The sequence below is a fragment of the Heterodontus francisci genome, chromosome 2 (genome assembly GCF_036365525.1).
Source record: "Heterodontus francisci isolate sHetFra1 chromosome 2, sHetFra1.hap1, whole genome shotgun sequence".
NCBI lineage: Eukaryota > Metazoa > Chordata > Chondrichthyes > Heterodontiformes > Heterodontidae > Heterodontus > Heterodontus francisci.
Window position 1 is genome coordinate 31,659,195 of NC_090372.1, and position 17,704 is coordinate 31,676,898.

Below are 17,704 nucleotides of genomic sequence, written 5' to 3' on the forward strand. Positions count from 1 at the left end.
TGGCGAGCTCGCTGTACAATGTGTCTTTGGGAATCCTGCCATCTTCCATGCGGCTCACATGGCAAGCCATTTCAAGCGCCGCTGACTCAGTAGTGTGTACAAGCTGGGGATGTTGGCCGCCTCGAGGACTTCTGTGTTGGAGATACGGTCCTGCCACCTGATGCCAAGTATTCTCCGGAGGCAGTGAAGATGGAATGAATTGAGACGTCGCTCTTGGCTGGCATACGTTGTCCAGGCCTCGCTGCCATAGAGCAAGGTACTGAGGACACAGGCCTGATACACTCGGACTTTTGTGTTCCGTGTCAGTGTGCCATTTTCCCACACTCTCTTGGCCAGTCTGGACATAGCAGTGGAAGCCTTACCCATGCGCTTGTTGATTTCTGCATCTAGAGACAGGTTACTGGTGATAGTTGAGCCTAGGTAGGTGAACTCTTGAACCACTTCCAGAGCGTGGTCGCCAGTATTGATGGATGGAGCATTTCTGACGTCCTGCCCCATGATGTTCGTTTTCTTGAGGCTGATGGTTAGGCCAAATTCATTGCAGGCAGCCGCAAACCTGTCGATGTGACTCTGCAGGCACTCTTCAGTGTGAGATGTTAAAGCAGCATCGTCAGCAAGAGGAGTTCCCTGATGAGGACTTTCCGTACTTTGGACTTCGCTCTTAGACGGGCAAGGTTGAACAACCTGCCCCCTGATCTTGTGTGGAGGAAAATTCCTTCTTCAGAGGACTTGAACGCATGTGAAAGCAGCAGGGAGAAGAAAATCCCAAAAAGTGTGGGTGCGAGAACACAGCCCTGTTTCACGCCACTCAGGATAGGAAAGGGCTCTGATGAGGAGCCACCAAGTTGAATTGTGCCTTTCATATTGTCATGGAATGAGGTGATGATACTTAGTAGCTTTGGTGGACATCCGATCTTTTCTAGTAGTCTGAAGAGACCACGTCTGCTGACGAGGTCAAAGGCTTTGGTGAGATCAATGAAAGCAATGTAGAGGGGCATCTGTTGTTCACGGCATTTCTCCTGTATCTGACGAAGGGAGAACAGCATGTCAATGGTCGATCTCTCTGCATGAAAGCCACACTGTGCCTCAGGGTAGACGCGCTCGGCCAGCTTCTGGAGCCTGTTCAGAGCGACTCGAGCAAAGACTTTCCCCACTATGCTGAGCAGGGAGATTCCACGGTAGTTGTTGCAGTCACCGCGGTCACCTTTGTTTTTATAGAGAGTGATGATATTGGCATCGCGCATGTCCTGTGGTACTGCTCCCTCGTCCCAGCACAGGCATAGCAGTTCATGTCGTGCTGAGAGTATAGCAGGCTTGGCACTCTTGATTATTTCAGGGGTAATGCTGTCCTTCCCAGGGGCTTTTTCGCTGGCTAGAGAATCAATGGCATCACTGAGTTCCGATTTGGTTGGCTGTTCGTCCAGCTCATCCATGACTGGTAGAGGCTGGGCTGCATTGAGGGCAGTCTCAGTGACAGCATTCTCCCTGGAGTACAGTTCTAGGTAGTGCTCAACCCAGCGGTCCATTTGTTTGCGTTGGTCAGTGATTAGATCCCCTGATTTAGATTTGAGGGGGGCGATCTTCTTGATGGTTGGCCCAAGAGCTCTCTTCATGCCATCATACATTCCTCTGATGTTTCCGGTGTCTGAGGCCAGCTGAATATGACTGCATAGGTGTTGCCAGTAGTCATTTGCGTAGCGCCTGGCTGTTCTTTGTGCAGTGTTTCTGGCTGCTTTAAGTGATGCGGATGTTAAATCGCTGGGTGCTTTCTTGTCGTTCAACAGTGCAATGCGCTTAGCGGCTATGACAGGTTCCAGCTCTTCAAAATGAGATTGAAACCAGTCTGCATTTCTCTTCGCACTTTTGCCGTAGGTGGTCAAAGCTGACTCATAGATGGCGTCTCTGATGTGGGCCCACTTGGTCTCAGCATCCCCTGTGGGAGCGTTTTGAAGGGCCGTTACAAGTAAATTTAGAAATTTTTGTAACAGCTGTGGGTGAGAAATTCTGCTCGTGTTGATGCACGGGTGGCCCTTCTGCTTGGAATGATGCAACTTCTTTGGTCTGAGTCTAACCTTGCTGCACACCAGGGAGTGGTCGGTGTCGCAGTCCGCACTGTGGAAGCTGCGTGTGATTTGAACACTGTTTAAGGCGGCTCACCTTGTGACAATGAGGTCTAGCTGGTGCCAACGACGTGATCTTGGGTGCCTCCATGAAACCTGGTGACAGGGTTTAGTGTGAAAGAACGAGTTGGTGATGCAGAGGTTATGATAGGTACACAACTCAAGCAGTCTCTGCCCGTTCTCATTCATCCTTCCAACGCCATAGCGTTATACATCCCTAAAGGGAAGGTCTGTGATAGGGTGGAAGGCAGGAGGGGTTAAATGACAAAAATAATGGTGGTGCACGACCAAAGGGAGTTGCAATGGGATAAGTCTAGAGGATATGTAAATCGCAGAATGGTGAACAGATGCTGTGCAAAAGCAAAAGCACGACAGCAAAACTAAAACTAGCAATGAAAAATCAACAAAATTGGGGCAAAGGTGATGGTCTGAAACTGTTGAGCGCAATGTTGAATCTGGAAGGCTGTAAAATGCGCAGTTGAAAGATGAGGTTCTGTTTCTCAAACTTCATTAGAACACTGCAGGAGGCTGAGGACAGGGAGGTCAGCGTGGGAGCGAGGTGGAGGCTTAAAATATCAGTGACTGGAAGCTCAGGCTTGCGGACCAAGCAGAGGTGCTCCGTAAAGCAGTCACCCAATCTGCGTTTTGTCTGCCCAATGTAGAGCAGACCGCATCATGAGCTGTGAATACACTGTAATAAATTGAAAGTACATATAAATCGCTGTTTCACCTGGAAGAAGTATCTGATGCCTTGGACAGCGAGGATGAAGGCAGTAAAAGGACGGGTGTTGCATCTCCTGTGCTTGCATAGAAAGGTGCCATGGGAAGGGAGGTGGTGGGGTGGGGTGGGGTGATTAAGTGGACCAGGGTATGGGGGAGAGAACGTTTTCTTTGGAATACTGAAAGGGGAGGGGAGAGGAGGGGAAGATGTGTTTCGTGGTGTCAGAAATAGCAGAGGATGATCTGTTGAATACAGAGACTGGTGGATTGGAAGGTGAGGACAATGGGAACCCTATCATGGTTCTGGGAGGGAGGGAGGGGAAGGGATGAGAGCAGAAGTTCGGGAAATGGGATGGACATGATCGTGGGCCCTGCCAACTAGAATGGAGAGAATTCTCAGGTGAGGAAAAAGGACGACATATCGGAAGTGCTAATATGGAAGTTTCATCATTGGAATAGATGTGACAGAGACGGAGAAACTGGGAGAATGGAATGGAGCCCTTACAGGGGGACGGGTGTGAGGAAGTGTAATCGAGGTAGCTGTGGGAGTCAGTGGGCTCACACTGAACATTCCTTGACAGCCTAAATTCAGAAATGGAGACAGAGAAGTTTCCGCAATAGTCTGGTCCACTCCTCAATCACCCCCACCACCTTTCCATGAAGGCACAGGAGATGCAAAACCTGCCCTTACACCTCCTCTTTCCTCCATCTAAGGCTTCAAACACTCCTTTCTTGGTGAAACAGCAATTTACATGTACTTCTTTTCACTTTCTATACTGTAGTTGCTGCTCAAAATATGATCGTTCTCCACTGGGGAGAAAAAATGCAGATTGGGTGACCACTTTGCAGAACACCTCCATTCAGTTCACAAGCATGACCTAGAGCTTGCAGTCACCTCTCATTTTAATTCTCCACCTTGCTCCAGTGCTGACCTCTCTGCCCTCGGGCTCCTGCAGTGTTCCAATGAAGCTCTACGCAAGTTCAACAAATAGTCCCTTAAACTTTCAATTAGGCACTTTACACTTCCAGACACAACACTAAGTTCAACAATTTCAGACAGTAACCTCTGCTCCCATTTTGTTTCTTTTTCTTGGCTGGTTTTGGTTTCATTCTCTTGATTTTCTCTTTTTTTTTGCTTTCGATTGGCAACTATTCACCAGACTACCATTCACATCTCCTCTAGACACATCTTTTGTTTCTTTGCTTATGCTATGACTACTCCCTTTGACCTTGCACCGACAGCTATTTTGTCATTTAACTGCTCCAGTCTTCCACCTGATCTGTTTCCTACCCTCTCTCCTTTCACTTGCTTAAAACCTATTACATTTCTAACTTTACCCAGTTCCGATGAAAGATCATCGACCAGAAATGTTAACTCTGTTTATCTCTCCACAGATGCTGTCTGACCTATTTCCAGCATTTTCTGTTTTTATTATTGTAATTTGCATCTGTAGTATTTTGCTTTTGTAAGAATTACAATAACCCTGATCAGCACAAGCTCTATAGTAATATCACAAGAGCGGCCAACAATACTCCTTGTGTACTGCTGAAAACAGAAACATGTTGTCAAACAATCCACAAGAATAGCAATGTAAGGGAAAACAACAACTTTATACAGTACGAGAAGAGAGTGCTGATTGGTTGGCAAGTGAACTCTGATTGGTTGAGGCATTGCCGTGGAGAATGCACAGTTTATGGTGACTGACAGTTAACTGCCAAGCTTTATTTGAAATTTAAACCAGGCAGCTTGACTCTGATTTGTCAAGGCATTGCCCTGAGGAATGAACCAGCAAATAGCTGTCAATTATTTTGTTTAGCCGAAACAGGCGCAATGTGTGTACATCTTCTTTCTTTCTGCAAAGAACAGGGCCCTGTGTATTATGTGACGAAAAACACACCTATCAAAAATGGGACATATTAATTTCGTCATATGGAACATTTTGAACTGTTACTTGATTTGAAATAACTTGTTTAAAGAGACCACAGCAGTGGCTGAAAAGATGGCCGCACATTTACATTCTAAAAGACAGTTGAATTAAGAGAGACAATGGAACTGCTCCCTGATTCAATTAGCCAGATGGATTTTGATCAAGAGACACTGAATGTATAAAAGGCCTGCATTCCACCACCACCCACCCACTCCCACCCCCCACTGATAGTGTCTGCCAAGCTTAGGGAAAATCCACAAATCTCGCCGGGCAGGTTGTTCCAAATAAGGAGCTAGTCATGACTAACTTGCTGGCCAACTTGGAGTTGTTTTGAATTGTGCCGCACAGTTAGAGAACAGACTGCAACTGAACTTGAAGAGAGAGCAACTCTCTCTCTCTCACGCAAAGTTCCAGGGACCCACGGAAGTAACTCCAACCTCAAAAGAGAAGACTCCTGCAGCCTTCTAGTATCAGCTAAATAAGTAAAAGTGTGCACTGGGCCCCAACAAGAACTGCAAGACCTTAACTGCAATCAAAGGCTTTACATCGAATCCCAAAACAAGTAACTGAACGCCATATTACTCCAAACCTCTCTTCTTGAATTCCTTCTCCTCCTCTGTCTTTATTTGTGTGTGTTTATTGCATATGCATGCTAGCATGGTCGCTTTGCATTTTTAAAATACTTTTAACTGAATTAGAGCTTTAAAGGTTAATAGATTTAAACAAGAAAGGTGTAAGTTTAGAAAACCTGTCTGGTTCATTTCTTTGCCATCACAATTACAGGGCAGTGAACAAGGATTCACTGAGGGGAAGCTAGAATACGCTGTTTTAAAAGTTAAACCTTATTACGGCCAAACCGGGAATAGGCTGAGAGGGGAGCCCTAGACCCCGCCCTCACCTGGTCGTAACAAAAATTTGGGGGCTACTGTCCACGATTGGACCCACAGTCAAACGAGAAATTGGAAGTGGGAAGTCAAATTGATCCCAGTCAAAAAGAGAAAAGATTTCAATAGAGGTCTTCTTGTGGTTGTGTGTGCTAGAATACTAACATGTCTGTGACAGAAGCCAGTAACTCCCAAAGCAAGGCTGAAGTAACTTGGGATGAGTTAAAGGTACTGTCTATGGAATAGTTGAAGAATATGGCTCAGCAGTGTGGGATCACTGTCCATGCCAAGGCTAGGAAGTCCGAACTAAGACTAGTGGCCAACCACTTTTCCCTCGAATCTGAAGAATCAGAAAGAGGGTTAGAAATAGACTCCGACAGGGTATTGCTAGGAAAGCTACAATTGGAACAAAGGAAACTTGAATTAGCAGACAAGGAAAAAGAGAGGCAGGAGAGAGAAAAAGAAACAACCTTCCAGAAGGAATGTGAGGAAAGAGAGTTGAGGCAGCTTGAGTTAACTAGGGGGCAAGAGTAACCCCAGTAAAAGCATGGCCAATATGGAGAATAGTAATTCGGGGCTGTGTACTGAATTGTTAAAATTTTCCCAACCGATCCCAAAATTCAAATGAGGGAGACATGAAAGCATTTTTTGTATCTATTGAAAAATTGGCAAGGCAGTTAAAGTGGCCGGCTGAGACTTCAACTCTCGTGCTGCAAAGCAAGTTAACAGGAAATGCCCATGAGGTTTATTCCCTGTTGCCAGATGAGAGTTCATCAAAATATGAACTGACAAAAAATGCTATCCTCGGAGCATATCAACTAGTACCGGAAGCCTACTGCCAAAAATTTAGAATCTTCGAGAAGCAAGCTGATCAAAGTTACTTAGAGTTTGAGAAAAGTAAGCAGCTGGCTTTTGACCAATGGTTGAGGGCTCTTAAAGTGCAGCCCAGCTATGAAAACCTCAGAAGGGTGATTTTGCTAGAGGAATTTTAAAACTCCCACTCTCCTTAAAGACTCATGTGGAAGAACAAAAAGTTCATAGAACAAGGCAAGCCGCAGTGCTGGCTGATGAGTTTGCACTAATATACAAGTCGGCTTCCCAGGGGAAAACCTTTCCTAGTCACCCCCACAAATCTGAAAAGGACAAAGGGTGGGAAGGTGATGGAAGCCCAAGCAGTCCTGAGAGGGAAAGAAAAGCAGGAGACACAGGGGGCCCTCCTCCAGCCAAAAAGGAAGGTGCTATAAGTAGGATTGAGACCTGTGTGCTTCCATTGGAATAAAGCAGGTCATCTAAGAGCTGACTGCTGGAAACTATGGGGAAAGCCTGTAGTGTTAATCAGGGCACACCCGCTCAGTGAAGGAGAAAGGACCCTGATGGAAAGCACAGCTGAACAAGCTGTGGCTTTAACTGCAGCAGTAGTAAGGCCCAGAAAACATACTGCTGTAGGTGCAGGAAAATTTAATAGGATTCCTGAAGGTTATCAGGATTTTGTGTCTGAAGGGAGAGTAACCTCACACCCCACGAGTGGGGCAAGCAAGCCCATAGTAATCCTCAGGGACACAGGGGCCACTAGATCCCATTTACTGGAAAAAGGCCTGATCTTTCCCCAGAGAATGCAATAAATACCAGAATGGTGGTGAATGGTATTGGAGGGCAGCGTACGCCTGTTCCTTTATTCGGGTGCGCTTGGAATGCGACCTAGTTTCCGGACCGGTGACCATAGGAATTGTCCCTAGTTTGCCTATGGACCAGGTTGACCTGCTCCTCGGTAATGATCTGGCGGGGGTGAAGGTGGTAGCTTCCCCAGAGGTGATAGAGAGACCCTGGGAGGTCAGAGAGACAGGGCAGTGGCAAGAGACAGTTCTCTACAGTTCCCCTGAATGTGTAGTGAATTGGGACATGACCAAAGCAGCTCTCCCAGAGGAGACCGAATTGGCACTGCAGGCATATGACCATGAGGTCTGTCTGGCTGAGACTTTCTTTGGAAAGTTAGAAGACCTAGGGAATGAATTAAATGGCTCTTCCCTAGTTGAGGCTCAGCGAGCCGACCCAGTACTGAGAGTTAGCACAGGCTTTCCCGTCTGAAATTAAAGCACAGGGAGTCTGATTGCTACTATTTAAAGAATGAGGTACTGATGAGGAAGTAGAGTTTTCCTCACAGACCTGAGGGCAAAGAGCGGACAGTGGTTCACCTGTTAGTGGTGCCGCAGAGGTACCTGAGAGAAATATTAAGAATGGCCCATGAGATTACAATGGCTGTACATGTCAGTATATGAGAAACCAAAGCCCGCATGAGACAGCAGTTTGACTGGCCAAAACTCCACAAAGATGTGGTGGAATACTGGAGGAGTTGCCACGTGTGCCAGGTTGAGAGAAAACCCCAACCTACAGTGAAATCAGCACCCCCAAGTCCTGTATCCGCATTTGGACAACCCTCCAGCAGAGGGTTGGTGAATTGTAAGGGACCACTGCAGAAACAAAAGGGGACAGACAGGCCCGGGCTAGCAAAAAGGTAGAGAAGAAAGGGGAAAAAGTGACAAACAGGACAGGTTAAAGAAGATCCGAGGGGAATCCCAAATGGAAACCCCATCTGTCCGGTCAGCCAATCCTGAAATGTTTGAAAAATTAGACCCCACATCCTCTTATGTAAATGCAGACACCAGAAGCACCCCACCATAGTTGCTAACAGCATTTACAGAGACCTTCAGAGACAAAAAAAGTCAAGAGGGCATAGAAACTGTGAGGGTGATGTCTCACCTAGTCGAAGTGCCGCAGGGGAGTGCAGTAGAATCTGGATCAATATCTGCAAGCAGGAATGTCCCAGAAGACAAAGGGAAGATTAGCAAAGAATCCACCCCCACAGTCAGGAGAAAAGAGAACAAATCATCTCCTAAAGTGGAAGCACAGTGGCGCAATGGCTAGCACCGCAGCCTCACAGCTCCAGCGACCCGGGTTCGGTTCTGGGTACTGCCTGCGCGGAGTTTGCAAGTTCTTCCTGTGACCGCGTGGGTTTCCTCTGGTTGCTCCGGCTTCCTCCCACATGCCAAAGACTTGCAGGTTGATAGGTAAATTGGCCATTGTAAATTGCCCCCAGTGTAAGTAGGTGGTATGAGAATTGAGGGTAGGTGGGGATGTGAGTGGGAAATGGGATTAATGTAGGATTAGTATAAATGGAATTTTCCTCCACACAAGATCAGGGGGCAGGTTGTTCAACCTTGCCCGTCTAAGAGCGAAGTCCAAAGTACGGAAAGTCCTCATCAGGGAACTCCTCTTTGCTGACGATGCTGCTTTAACATCTCACACTGAAGACTGCCTGCAGAGTCACATCGACAGGTTTGCGGCTGCCTGCAATGAATTTGGCCTAACCATCAGCCTCAAGAAAACGAACATCATGGGGCAGGACGTCAGAAATGCTCCATCCATCAATATTGGCGACCACGCTCTGGAAGTGGTTCAAGAGTTCACCTACCTAGGCTCAACTATCACCAGTAACCTGTCTCTAGATGCAGAAATCAACAAGCGCATGGGTAAGGCTTCCACTGCTATGTCCAGACTGGCCAAGAGAGTGTGGGAAAATGGCGCACTGACACGGAACACAAAAGTCCGAGTGTATCAGGCCTGTGTCCTCAGTACCTTGCTCTATGGCAGCGAGGCCTGGACAACATATGTCAGCCAAGAGCGACATCTCAATTCATTCCATCTTCGCTGCCTCCGGAGAATACTTGGCATCAGGTGGCAGGACCGTATCTCCAACACAGAAGTCCTCGAGGCGGCCAACATCCCCAGCTTGTACACACTACTGAGTCAGCGGCGCTTGAGATGGCTTGGCCATGTGAGCCGCATGGAAGATGGCAGGATCCCCAAAGACACATTGTACAGCGAGCTCGCCACTGGTATCAGACCCACCGGCCGTCCAGGTCTCCGCTTTAAAGACGTCTGCAAACGCGACATGAAATCCTGTGACATTGATCACAAGTCGTGGGAGTCAGTTGCCAGCGTTCGCCAGAGCTGGCGGGCAGCCATAAAGACAGGGCTAAAATGTGGCAAGTCGAAGAGACTTAGTAGTTGGCAGGAAAAAAGACAGAGGCGCAAGGGGAGAGCCAACTGTGCAACAGCCCCGACAAACAAATTTCTCTGCAGCACCTGTGGAAGAGCCTGTCACTCTAGAATTGGCCTTTATAGCCACTCCAGGCGCTGCTTCACAAACCACTGACCACCTCCAGGCGCGTATCCATTGTCTCTCGAGATAAGGAGGCCCAAAGAGTATAAATGGGTGGTTGATGGTCGGTATGGACCCGTTGGGCCGAAGGGCCTGTTTTGGTGCTGTATCTCTCTATGATTCTAAAGTAAAAAGCCCTAGCATGACTTATCTGAACACTGAAAGAGAGTTCAGAGTGGATCCACCCACTGCTGACTCCCATAATCAGAACTGCAAACCAGGGCTAATTAAATCTAACCCTCCCCCTGCAGACCTCAAAAGGAACAAAGACATCCTAGGCAGTCATGGAAATGTGCAAACTTCCCCAAAAATTACATGTTTATTGGGATGCCCATTCCTAACGTATTGCAGGCAAATAATGAAGAAATTTTAAATCCCTTTGGGCAACACTTAACTATCTCAGACCCACCTCAAGGGAAAAGGGGTAGTTTAAAGCAGCACTGCTACAAAGGAAAGACAGGCTGTAACAATTTTTAGACCTTCTGAATTAATGAGAATGAATGAGAAATGCATGTGTATTTTCCTGTACTTTCTCTCCTTTCTATTTTTATAATGAAATGCTCTCCGAATATCACATTTCATTCCGCTATATGTGGAAGTGTTACCAAAAATGGGACATGTTAATTTCGTCATATGGAACATTTTGAACTGTTACTGGATTTGAAATAACTTGTTTAAAGAGACCACAGCAGTGGCTGAAAAGATGGCCGCACATTTGCATTCTAATAGACAGTTGAATAAGAAAGACAATGGAACTGCTCCCTGATTCAATTAACCAGATGGATTTTGATCAAGAGACATTGAATGTGTAAAAGGCCAGCATTCCACCACCGCCACCCGCACCCCCCGCCAGCCCAGTGTTTGCCAGGCTTAGGGGAAAATCCACAAACCTCGCCGGGCAGGTTGTTTCAAATAAGGAGCTAGTCACATGACTAACCTGCTGGCCAACTTGGAGTTTTTTGAATTGTGCCACACATTTGGAGAACAGACTGTAACTGAACTTGAAGAGAGAGTATCTCTCTCTCTCTCATGCAAAGTTCCAGGGGCCCACGGAAGTAACTCCAGCCTCAAAAGAGAAGACTCCTGCAGCTTTCTGGTACCAGCTAAATAAGTGAAAGTGTGCACTGGACCCCAACAAGAACTGCACGACTTAACTGCAATCAAAGGCTTTACATTGAATATCAAAATGAGTAACTGAACTCCACATTACTCCAAACCTCTCTAATTCTTTCCCCTCCTGTCTCTATTTGTGTGTGTGTTTATCGCTTATGCATGCTAGCATGGTCGTGTTGTGTATCTTTAGTACTTTTAACTGAATTAGAGCTTCACGTTTAATAAACTTACACCTTTCGTGTTTAAATCTAAGAAACCCTGTCTGGTTGATTTCTTTGCCATCACAATTAGAGGGCAAGTGAACAAGGATTCATTGAGGGGAAGCTAAAATACGGTGTTTTAAAAATTAAACCCTGTTACAACCAAACCAGGAATAGCCCAAGAGGGGAGCCCTAGACCCCGTCGTCACCTGGTCATAATTAATGTATGTAGCTTCTAGTATGCGCAAATGCGCCACACTGCGAGCCCTACTGACAATCTTAAATTGGCTGTCAGCGTAATTCTTATTTAGCAAATAATCGCAGTATCACATCTAATGTTGGACACTGTGTTTTGAGTTTTGCAAGCACTGGCTGGTTGGGTACAGCCTGTACCTTGCCCATAGCAAACAGTGGAAGGGACATGTTGTTTGATACAATCAGCCAGTCTTTGGCATGTATGGCCTATATGCCTAGCATCACACTGGCATTGAAATTCGTATTCATTACTCATTTGTGTGATAGGCAAGACGTCTTTCTGGCTTGACGGCAGCATCATGTTAGTGGTAAACACCACACGTGTTGCTACTGCATAGTAGCAGCGTGAAACCGCTAGCTTCACCTGTTGTTCAAATTTTTGGGATACATTACCCTTCCAGGGTAATTTGAGGTAAACTGGGCACTTTTCAGGGCCAAAAATGATGGCCTTATGCCCGTTCATAAGTTTGCATGATATACGGCGAGAGATGATCTGATCAGGGTAGCCAATGTTACGCAGGATGTCTTTGATTCATCCTTTTTCAGCATCAAGCTTGCATGGCGAGCAAATGGCTCAGACCCTATTTACAAGGTTGCCAATAAGGCCAATCTTATAGCGCGTGGAACTGCAAGAATCCCAACGCATGTATTGACCAGGGAAGGTAGTCTTGCGGTAGACCGTGGTAGAGAACCCCTTAGCAGATTTCTCAACTAGTACGTCAAGGAAAGGGAGCTCATTTGACTGCTCCATTTGAAAAGGTGAATTTGAGCGCAGGATGCAGCCCATTAAGACATGTAAGGAAATTATTGCATGCAGCTGTGGATTCAAATATAGCAAACCTTTTATCTACAGATCGGAAATATGCAAGAGGTAGGAGGTTAGGTGTCATTCCCTCAAAGGCACGTTTCTCATGGAAGCAAACAAAGATGTTTGCGAGAGCTGGACCTAGAAGAGATCCCATGGCAACACCATCTATTTGGGCATACATGGTGTCATGAACTCAACTGTGCGAGCTGCCAAGTTCATAAATTCAATGAATACTGATTCATGCAATGGTGGCAGAGTTAGATCACCATGATATAGTGCTGCAGCGCAAATATCTATGGCTTCCTTAAGTGGTATATTGGTGAATAGGCTAGCAATGTCAAATGAGCACATGGACATGGCATTGCTATCAATATGCAAGTCCTGTATGGTCTTTGCAAATGTGAAGGAATCCTTCACCGTGTATGTGGAGAACTTGTTCAAAACTTGCTCATGTTGTTCAGAACTGGTCATAGATAAGATAGGGCGTAGAGAGATATCAGTTTTGTGTGTCTTGGGCAGCCCATACATACACGGACGCAGCGAGCAGTGAGGACGAACCCTGTCATATACATCACCCAGCACCTCATTGCTCTGACACAAGTCCAGCAAGCAATTTTTTTAGCTTACTTTCGAGCAAGGCTATCCGGCCATGTTGAGAGGCAGGTCCAATGGTTACGAATTTGGACCCGTCATTAAGAATGGCATTTCTTCTCTTATATTCAATTGTCCCTAATTTCATATCACCTCTATTCAAATCTCCCACTTTCAGATATACATAGCAAAACCATCTAGGCCACCTTCTCAAGGGCAATTAGGGATGGGCAATAAATGCTGCTCTTGGCAGCGTCGTCCACAACTCATTTACAATTTTTTTTTAAAAAGGCCAACTGGGACTATGATTTGAACACAGTTGTGGGATGGGACGGCAAACCCAATATTCAGATATCACTGATTCACGACACCATGATACTCACCTGTTGACAATCTTTTGCTGTGCTGGGCTGCTTGTTGTGCACTTTGTTGTAGAATGTTCAAGCATTCACCAAGGCAGCTCATGGTAGCAGCTGAGGTAGCTTTCAAAAGCAGTAAATCTTGATCCAATGCCGATAGAGGCCCACAAGGTGGGAGCGATTCTATTGACTGCACAAGGTTCTTTTGTTGTCCTTCTGCCTGGCTCATCATCTATTAAAATAAAAATTAAGAGTCTAGTGGATTTGTAAGTGAATACATAACTGATGGAGCCAAAACAAGTAAAATTCATCACCACCAGAAATAAACAAAACTTCCCAGATAGTATTTTTCCAAGATTGGCAACACACAAGATTATCTTTCCAAGAAAGGTCATGAAGAAAATCACTAATTTCTCTTGAAGCAACCACTGAGGACTGCAGTAACACCTCCACACCAAAACAAAAATATAATCTGAATAAACTGAAAGTATTCCAAGATTATGATCTGTGAAAGGTTTAGTACTTAATAAACTATCTAAACTTGAAGATGTTCCAAGGTCAAAATAATTGTATTTTAAAAGCAAAAAATAAATATTTTGGTATGCCTAAGGGTTACTGTACAAACACTTCTGAAGTTATAGCCATTATGCTACAAGAGTTAGAACATCTTTTCTTAGAGACTTAAATCCCTGCACATAATGTCCGAACATTCCTGTCTTCTTAAAGTGCCAAATGATGAGATTATCCTGGCTCCAAACAAAAATAAGCATAACAAACAGTTCAATCTTGCATTGTTATAAGAGGTATTGACAGTTTTGTAAAATACAAGCTCTACACATTGGTGACAAATTCAACTAAGTAACAGGTAACTGGTTTATTACCACTAAATAAACAGAAGTTTTCCCAATGTCAGTAATATACAAATTATGAAGTTCCTTTCAAGCATGACAACTAGGTCAAAATAATTGAAAAAGACACTGAGTAAAGGAGTTCTGTGTGTGTTAAATAAAATGCTACAAAATATTTTCTAGGACACTTGCCAATAAGCAGCAGAAAAACACACAGTTTCCATGAAGAATTCCCATTAGTTAATAGCAGCAAATGGAATATGTTCTTATTTTAACTCTCATCACAGTATCTGCTTATCAGATCCACAAACAACATACTGTGCATTTTTTTCATGTCTTTATTTATCACTGTACCGACAAGCTCTTTTAGATTTCTCCATCTGTAATTTTCATAAACAACACTGGCATGCGGAGAAATTAGACTTATCCTCAAAAGTTTGAAATTTCTGATGACTGTTTATAAAAATGTTAAAATCATAGAACGGTTACAGCACAGAAGGTTATTCGGCCTGTCATATCTATGCCGGCTTTCTGCAAGAGCAATTCAATAAATTCTACTCTCCGTCCTTTACCCGTGGTCCTGCAGATTTTCTCTCTTTAGATGCTTATCTAATTCTCTTTTGAAAGACATGATCGAATCTTCCTCCACCACATAAAAACAGTGCATTCCAGATCTTAACCACTCGCTGCGTAAAAAATGTTCATGTCACCGTTGGTTCTTTTGCCAAAAACCTTAAATTGCTGTCCTCTGGTTCTCAACCCTTCCATCAATGTTTCTCTCTATTGGTATGGTCAGGTGGGTATTGGCATGGCTGGTTTCCACTGTTCACCTCCCGACTGACCACATGTTTTTGTTACTAGTGTTTTAAACCCTTGTGTTTTATTTGCCAAATAAACAGACAATGACAGGTTTTCTTGTAGGTTTAAAACAGCAGATTAAATATGTATTAAACAATACTCACGCATACCCTCACTCTCTCATGCACTCTCGAGATAAGATAGATAGAAAAGCATAGGATAAGAGGTGTTCAGAGTTTGGGTTGTGAAAGTCCGTTGCTTCGGGAATAACCTGTGGGATCCCCTCGGGAGGTGAATTTTAAAGTTTCAAGCCTGTTTGCTGGTTATCTGGTAAGCATTAGACTGTTGCAGTCTCCTGGCGGTTCACTTTGGGATGAAAATGGTACTGATGTCTTAAGTCACCCATTCTCACTGGTAGAAGACTAGCTAACTAGCTTCCAACTTGTCTCAGCAGGGTTCAACTGTGTTGGCTGGAACCGATCTCTTTTTCTCAGCCTCTCTCTCTCAGCCTTGCTGGAATTCAAAAATGGCTTTTTTGCTGTACAGTGTGCCTGAGGACAGACCAGACTGATGATGCTGTCTCTAGTCCTGTCCAGAAAAGACTCCCCCTTTGTTCCTTAAAAAAATTACCTTTTAAAGGTAAATTTTAGAAGGTTTGGGTTTCACCCTGTGGCTTCAGGTTTCAGTCCTAGCTGGGCTGTATAATGGCTTTGATGATGGCCCCATTCTGAGATGAGGGTGGTTCACACTCCATTGTAATGGAGAGTATTTGGAGATGAGGGGCTGAACTTTACCAGCCCCTCGACGCCATGGCGGGGAGGCCTGTAAAATGCTAGCAGGAGCGGCCCGCCACGATCTACGATGCCAAGAAGGCCCTGCCGGATATTAGCGGCGGTGGCGAGGTCTCGGTGTGGCCCATCCGCTGCCAAGTAGTGGGCAGAATTATTCTTATTGGGTGTGGGGATGGCGGGAAGGGTTTGAGGGTCAAAGATACCGAAGTTTGGGTGGGGGGAGGGAATGAAAGTTCGTAATTTCACAAATTGTTTTCTTGGGGAGATGGGTTATTTTATTAATTGATAACTCAGTTTGGGGGGGGGGGGGGGGGAAACGGGGCGGTTGGAAAAGGGATGGAATGTTTTTCTGACATTTTATTTGTAATTTTTGGCAGCCAGCACCTTTAAAAATTTGATAGTACCTGAAGGTAATATCGCGGGCGCTCTGCAGCAGCACTTCCACATTGGATGACCGCCAACATCACAGCATGCCGAGCTCCGCGTCGGTGCGCTGATCAAATTCAGCCCGAGAAAGGTCTTGTCTCATTGTTTTTGAGTATAGCTCACATCCAGGTGTGATTACCTGCTGCATTTCCATGCAGACCGGCTTAATTGGTTTTCAGCCTTAATAGGCATGAATGTGGATTTGAGTGCAAGAGTCACTGAGCATCATGTGTCTTCTCCATTCTGTTGACAGCCCATGTAACAGTCTTTTAAAAATTGTTCCAGTTTTCCATAACTCTTCAGTTTGGTTTTGTATTTTCATTGCTGCACTTCTTGTCAGCGTGACACTATCTACTCTGTCTAGACCCCTTGTGGTTTTGAACACCTCTATCAAATCTCCTCTCACCCTTCTCTGCTCTAAGGAGAACAACCCAGCTTCTCCAATCTATCCACTTAACTGAAGTTGTTCATCCGTTGAACCAATTTTGTATATCTTTTCAGCATCCTCTCTAAAGCCTTCACATCCTTCGTAAAATGCGGTGCCAAAAATTGGACACAATACTTCATTTGAGGCCGAACCAATGCTTGATAAAGGTTCATCATAACTCCTTGCTTTTGTACTCTATGCCTCTATTTATAAATCTCAGGATCCCATTTGCCTTTTTAACCACTTTCTCAACCTGCCCTGCCATCTTCAACAATTTGCGCACTATACCCCCAGATCTCTCTGTTCCTGCACACCCTTTAGTTTATATTGTCTCTCCTCGCTCTTCCTACCAAAATACATCACTTCACACTTCTCTGCATTAAATTTCATCTGTCACTAGTCTGCCCATTCCACCAGCCTGTCTATGTCCTCTTGAAGTCTATCACTATTCTTTCTCAGTTCACAACACTTCCAAGTTTTGTGTCATCTTCAAATTTGAAATTGTACCCTGTACACCCAAGACTAGGTCATTAATTTATATCAGAAAGAGCAGTGGTCCTAGTACCAACCCCTGGGGAATACCACTGTATGACTTCCTCCAATCTGAAAAACAACCGCTTATCACTACTCTGTTTCTTGCGCTCAGCCAACTTCATATTCATTCTGCCACTGTCCCTTTTATTCCACGGGTTTCAACTTTGCTGGCAAGCCTACATGTACCACTTTATCAAACGCCTTTTGGAAGTTCATGTACACCACATCATCTGCATTACCCTCATCAACACTCTCTGTTACCAATCAAGTTACCTAAACACAATTTGCCTTTAACAAATCAGTGCTGGATTTTCTGAATTAACCCACACTTGTCCAAGCGACCATTAATTTTGCCCCGGATTACATTTCTAAAAGTGTTCCCACCACCGAGGTTAAACTGACTGGTGTGCAGTTGCATTTTGCAGTTGAATTTATCCCTACACACTTTTAAACAAGGGCGTAACATTTGCAATTCTTCAGTCCTCTGGCACCACCCCCGTATCCAAGGAGCACTGGAAGATTATGGCCGGTACCTCCACAATTTGCATCCTTACTTCCTTCACCATCCTTGGAGGAATCCCTTCCAATCCTAGTGACTTATCACCTTTAAGTACAGCCAGCCTTCAGTCCAACTGGTATCTCAACTACCTCCTCTTTCACTACCACTTTGGCAGCATCTTCTT

At 45.0% G+C, this 17,704-nt stretch overlaps 1 protein-coding gene across 1 annotated transcript in view; it reads right to left on the bottom strand.

Moving 5' to 3' along the window:
* Positions 1-17,704, bottom strand: part of LOC137383499 (oxysterol-binding protein-related protein 10-like) — a 220,732-nt gene that overhangs the window by 168,242 nt on the left and 34,786 nt on the right. The window contains exon 3 of the mRNA XM_068056511.1: positions 13,222-13,429. Within this exon, the coding sequence (XP_067912612.1) occupies positions 13,222-13,429 (208 nt within the window). The remainder of the gene's footprint in view (positions 1-13,221; positions 13,430-17,704) is intronic.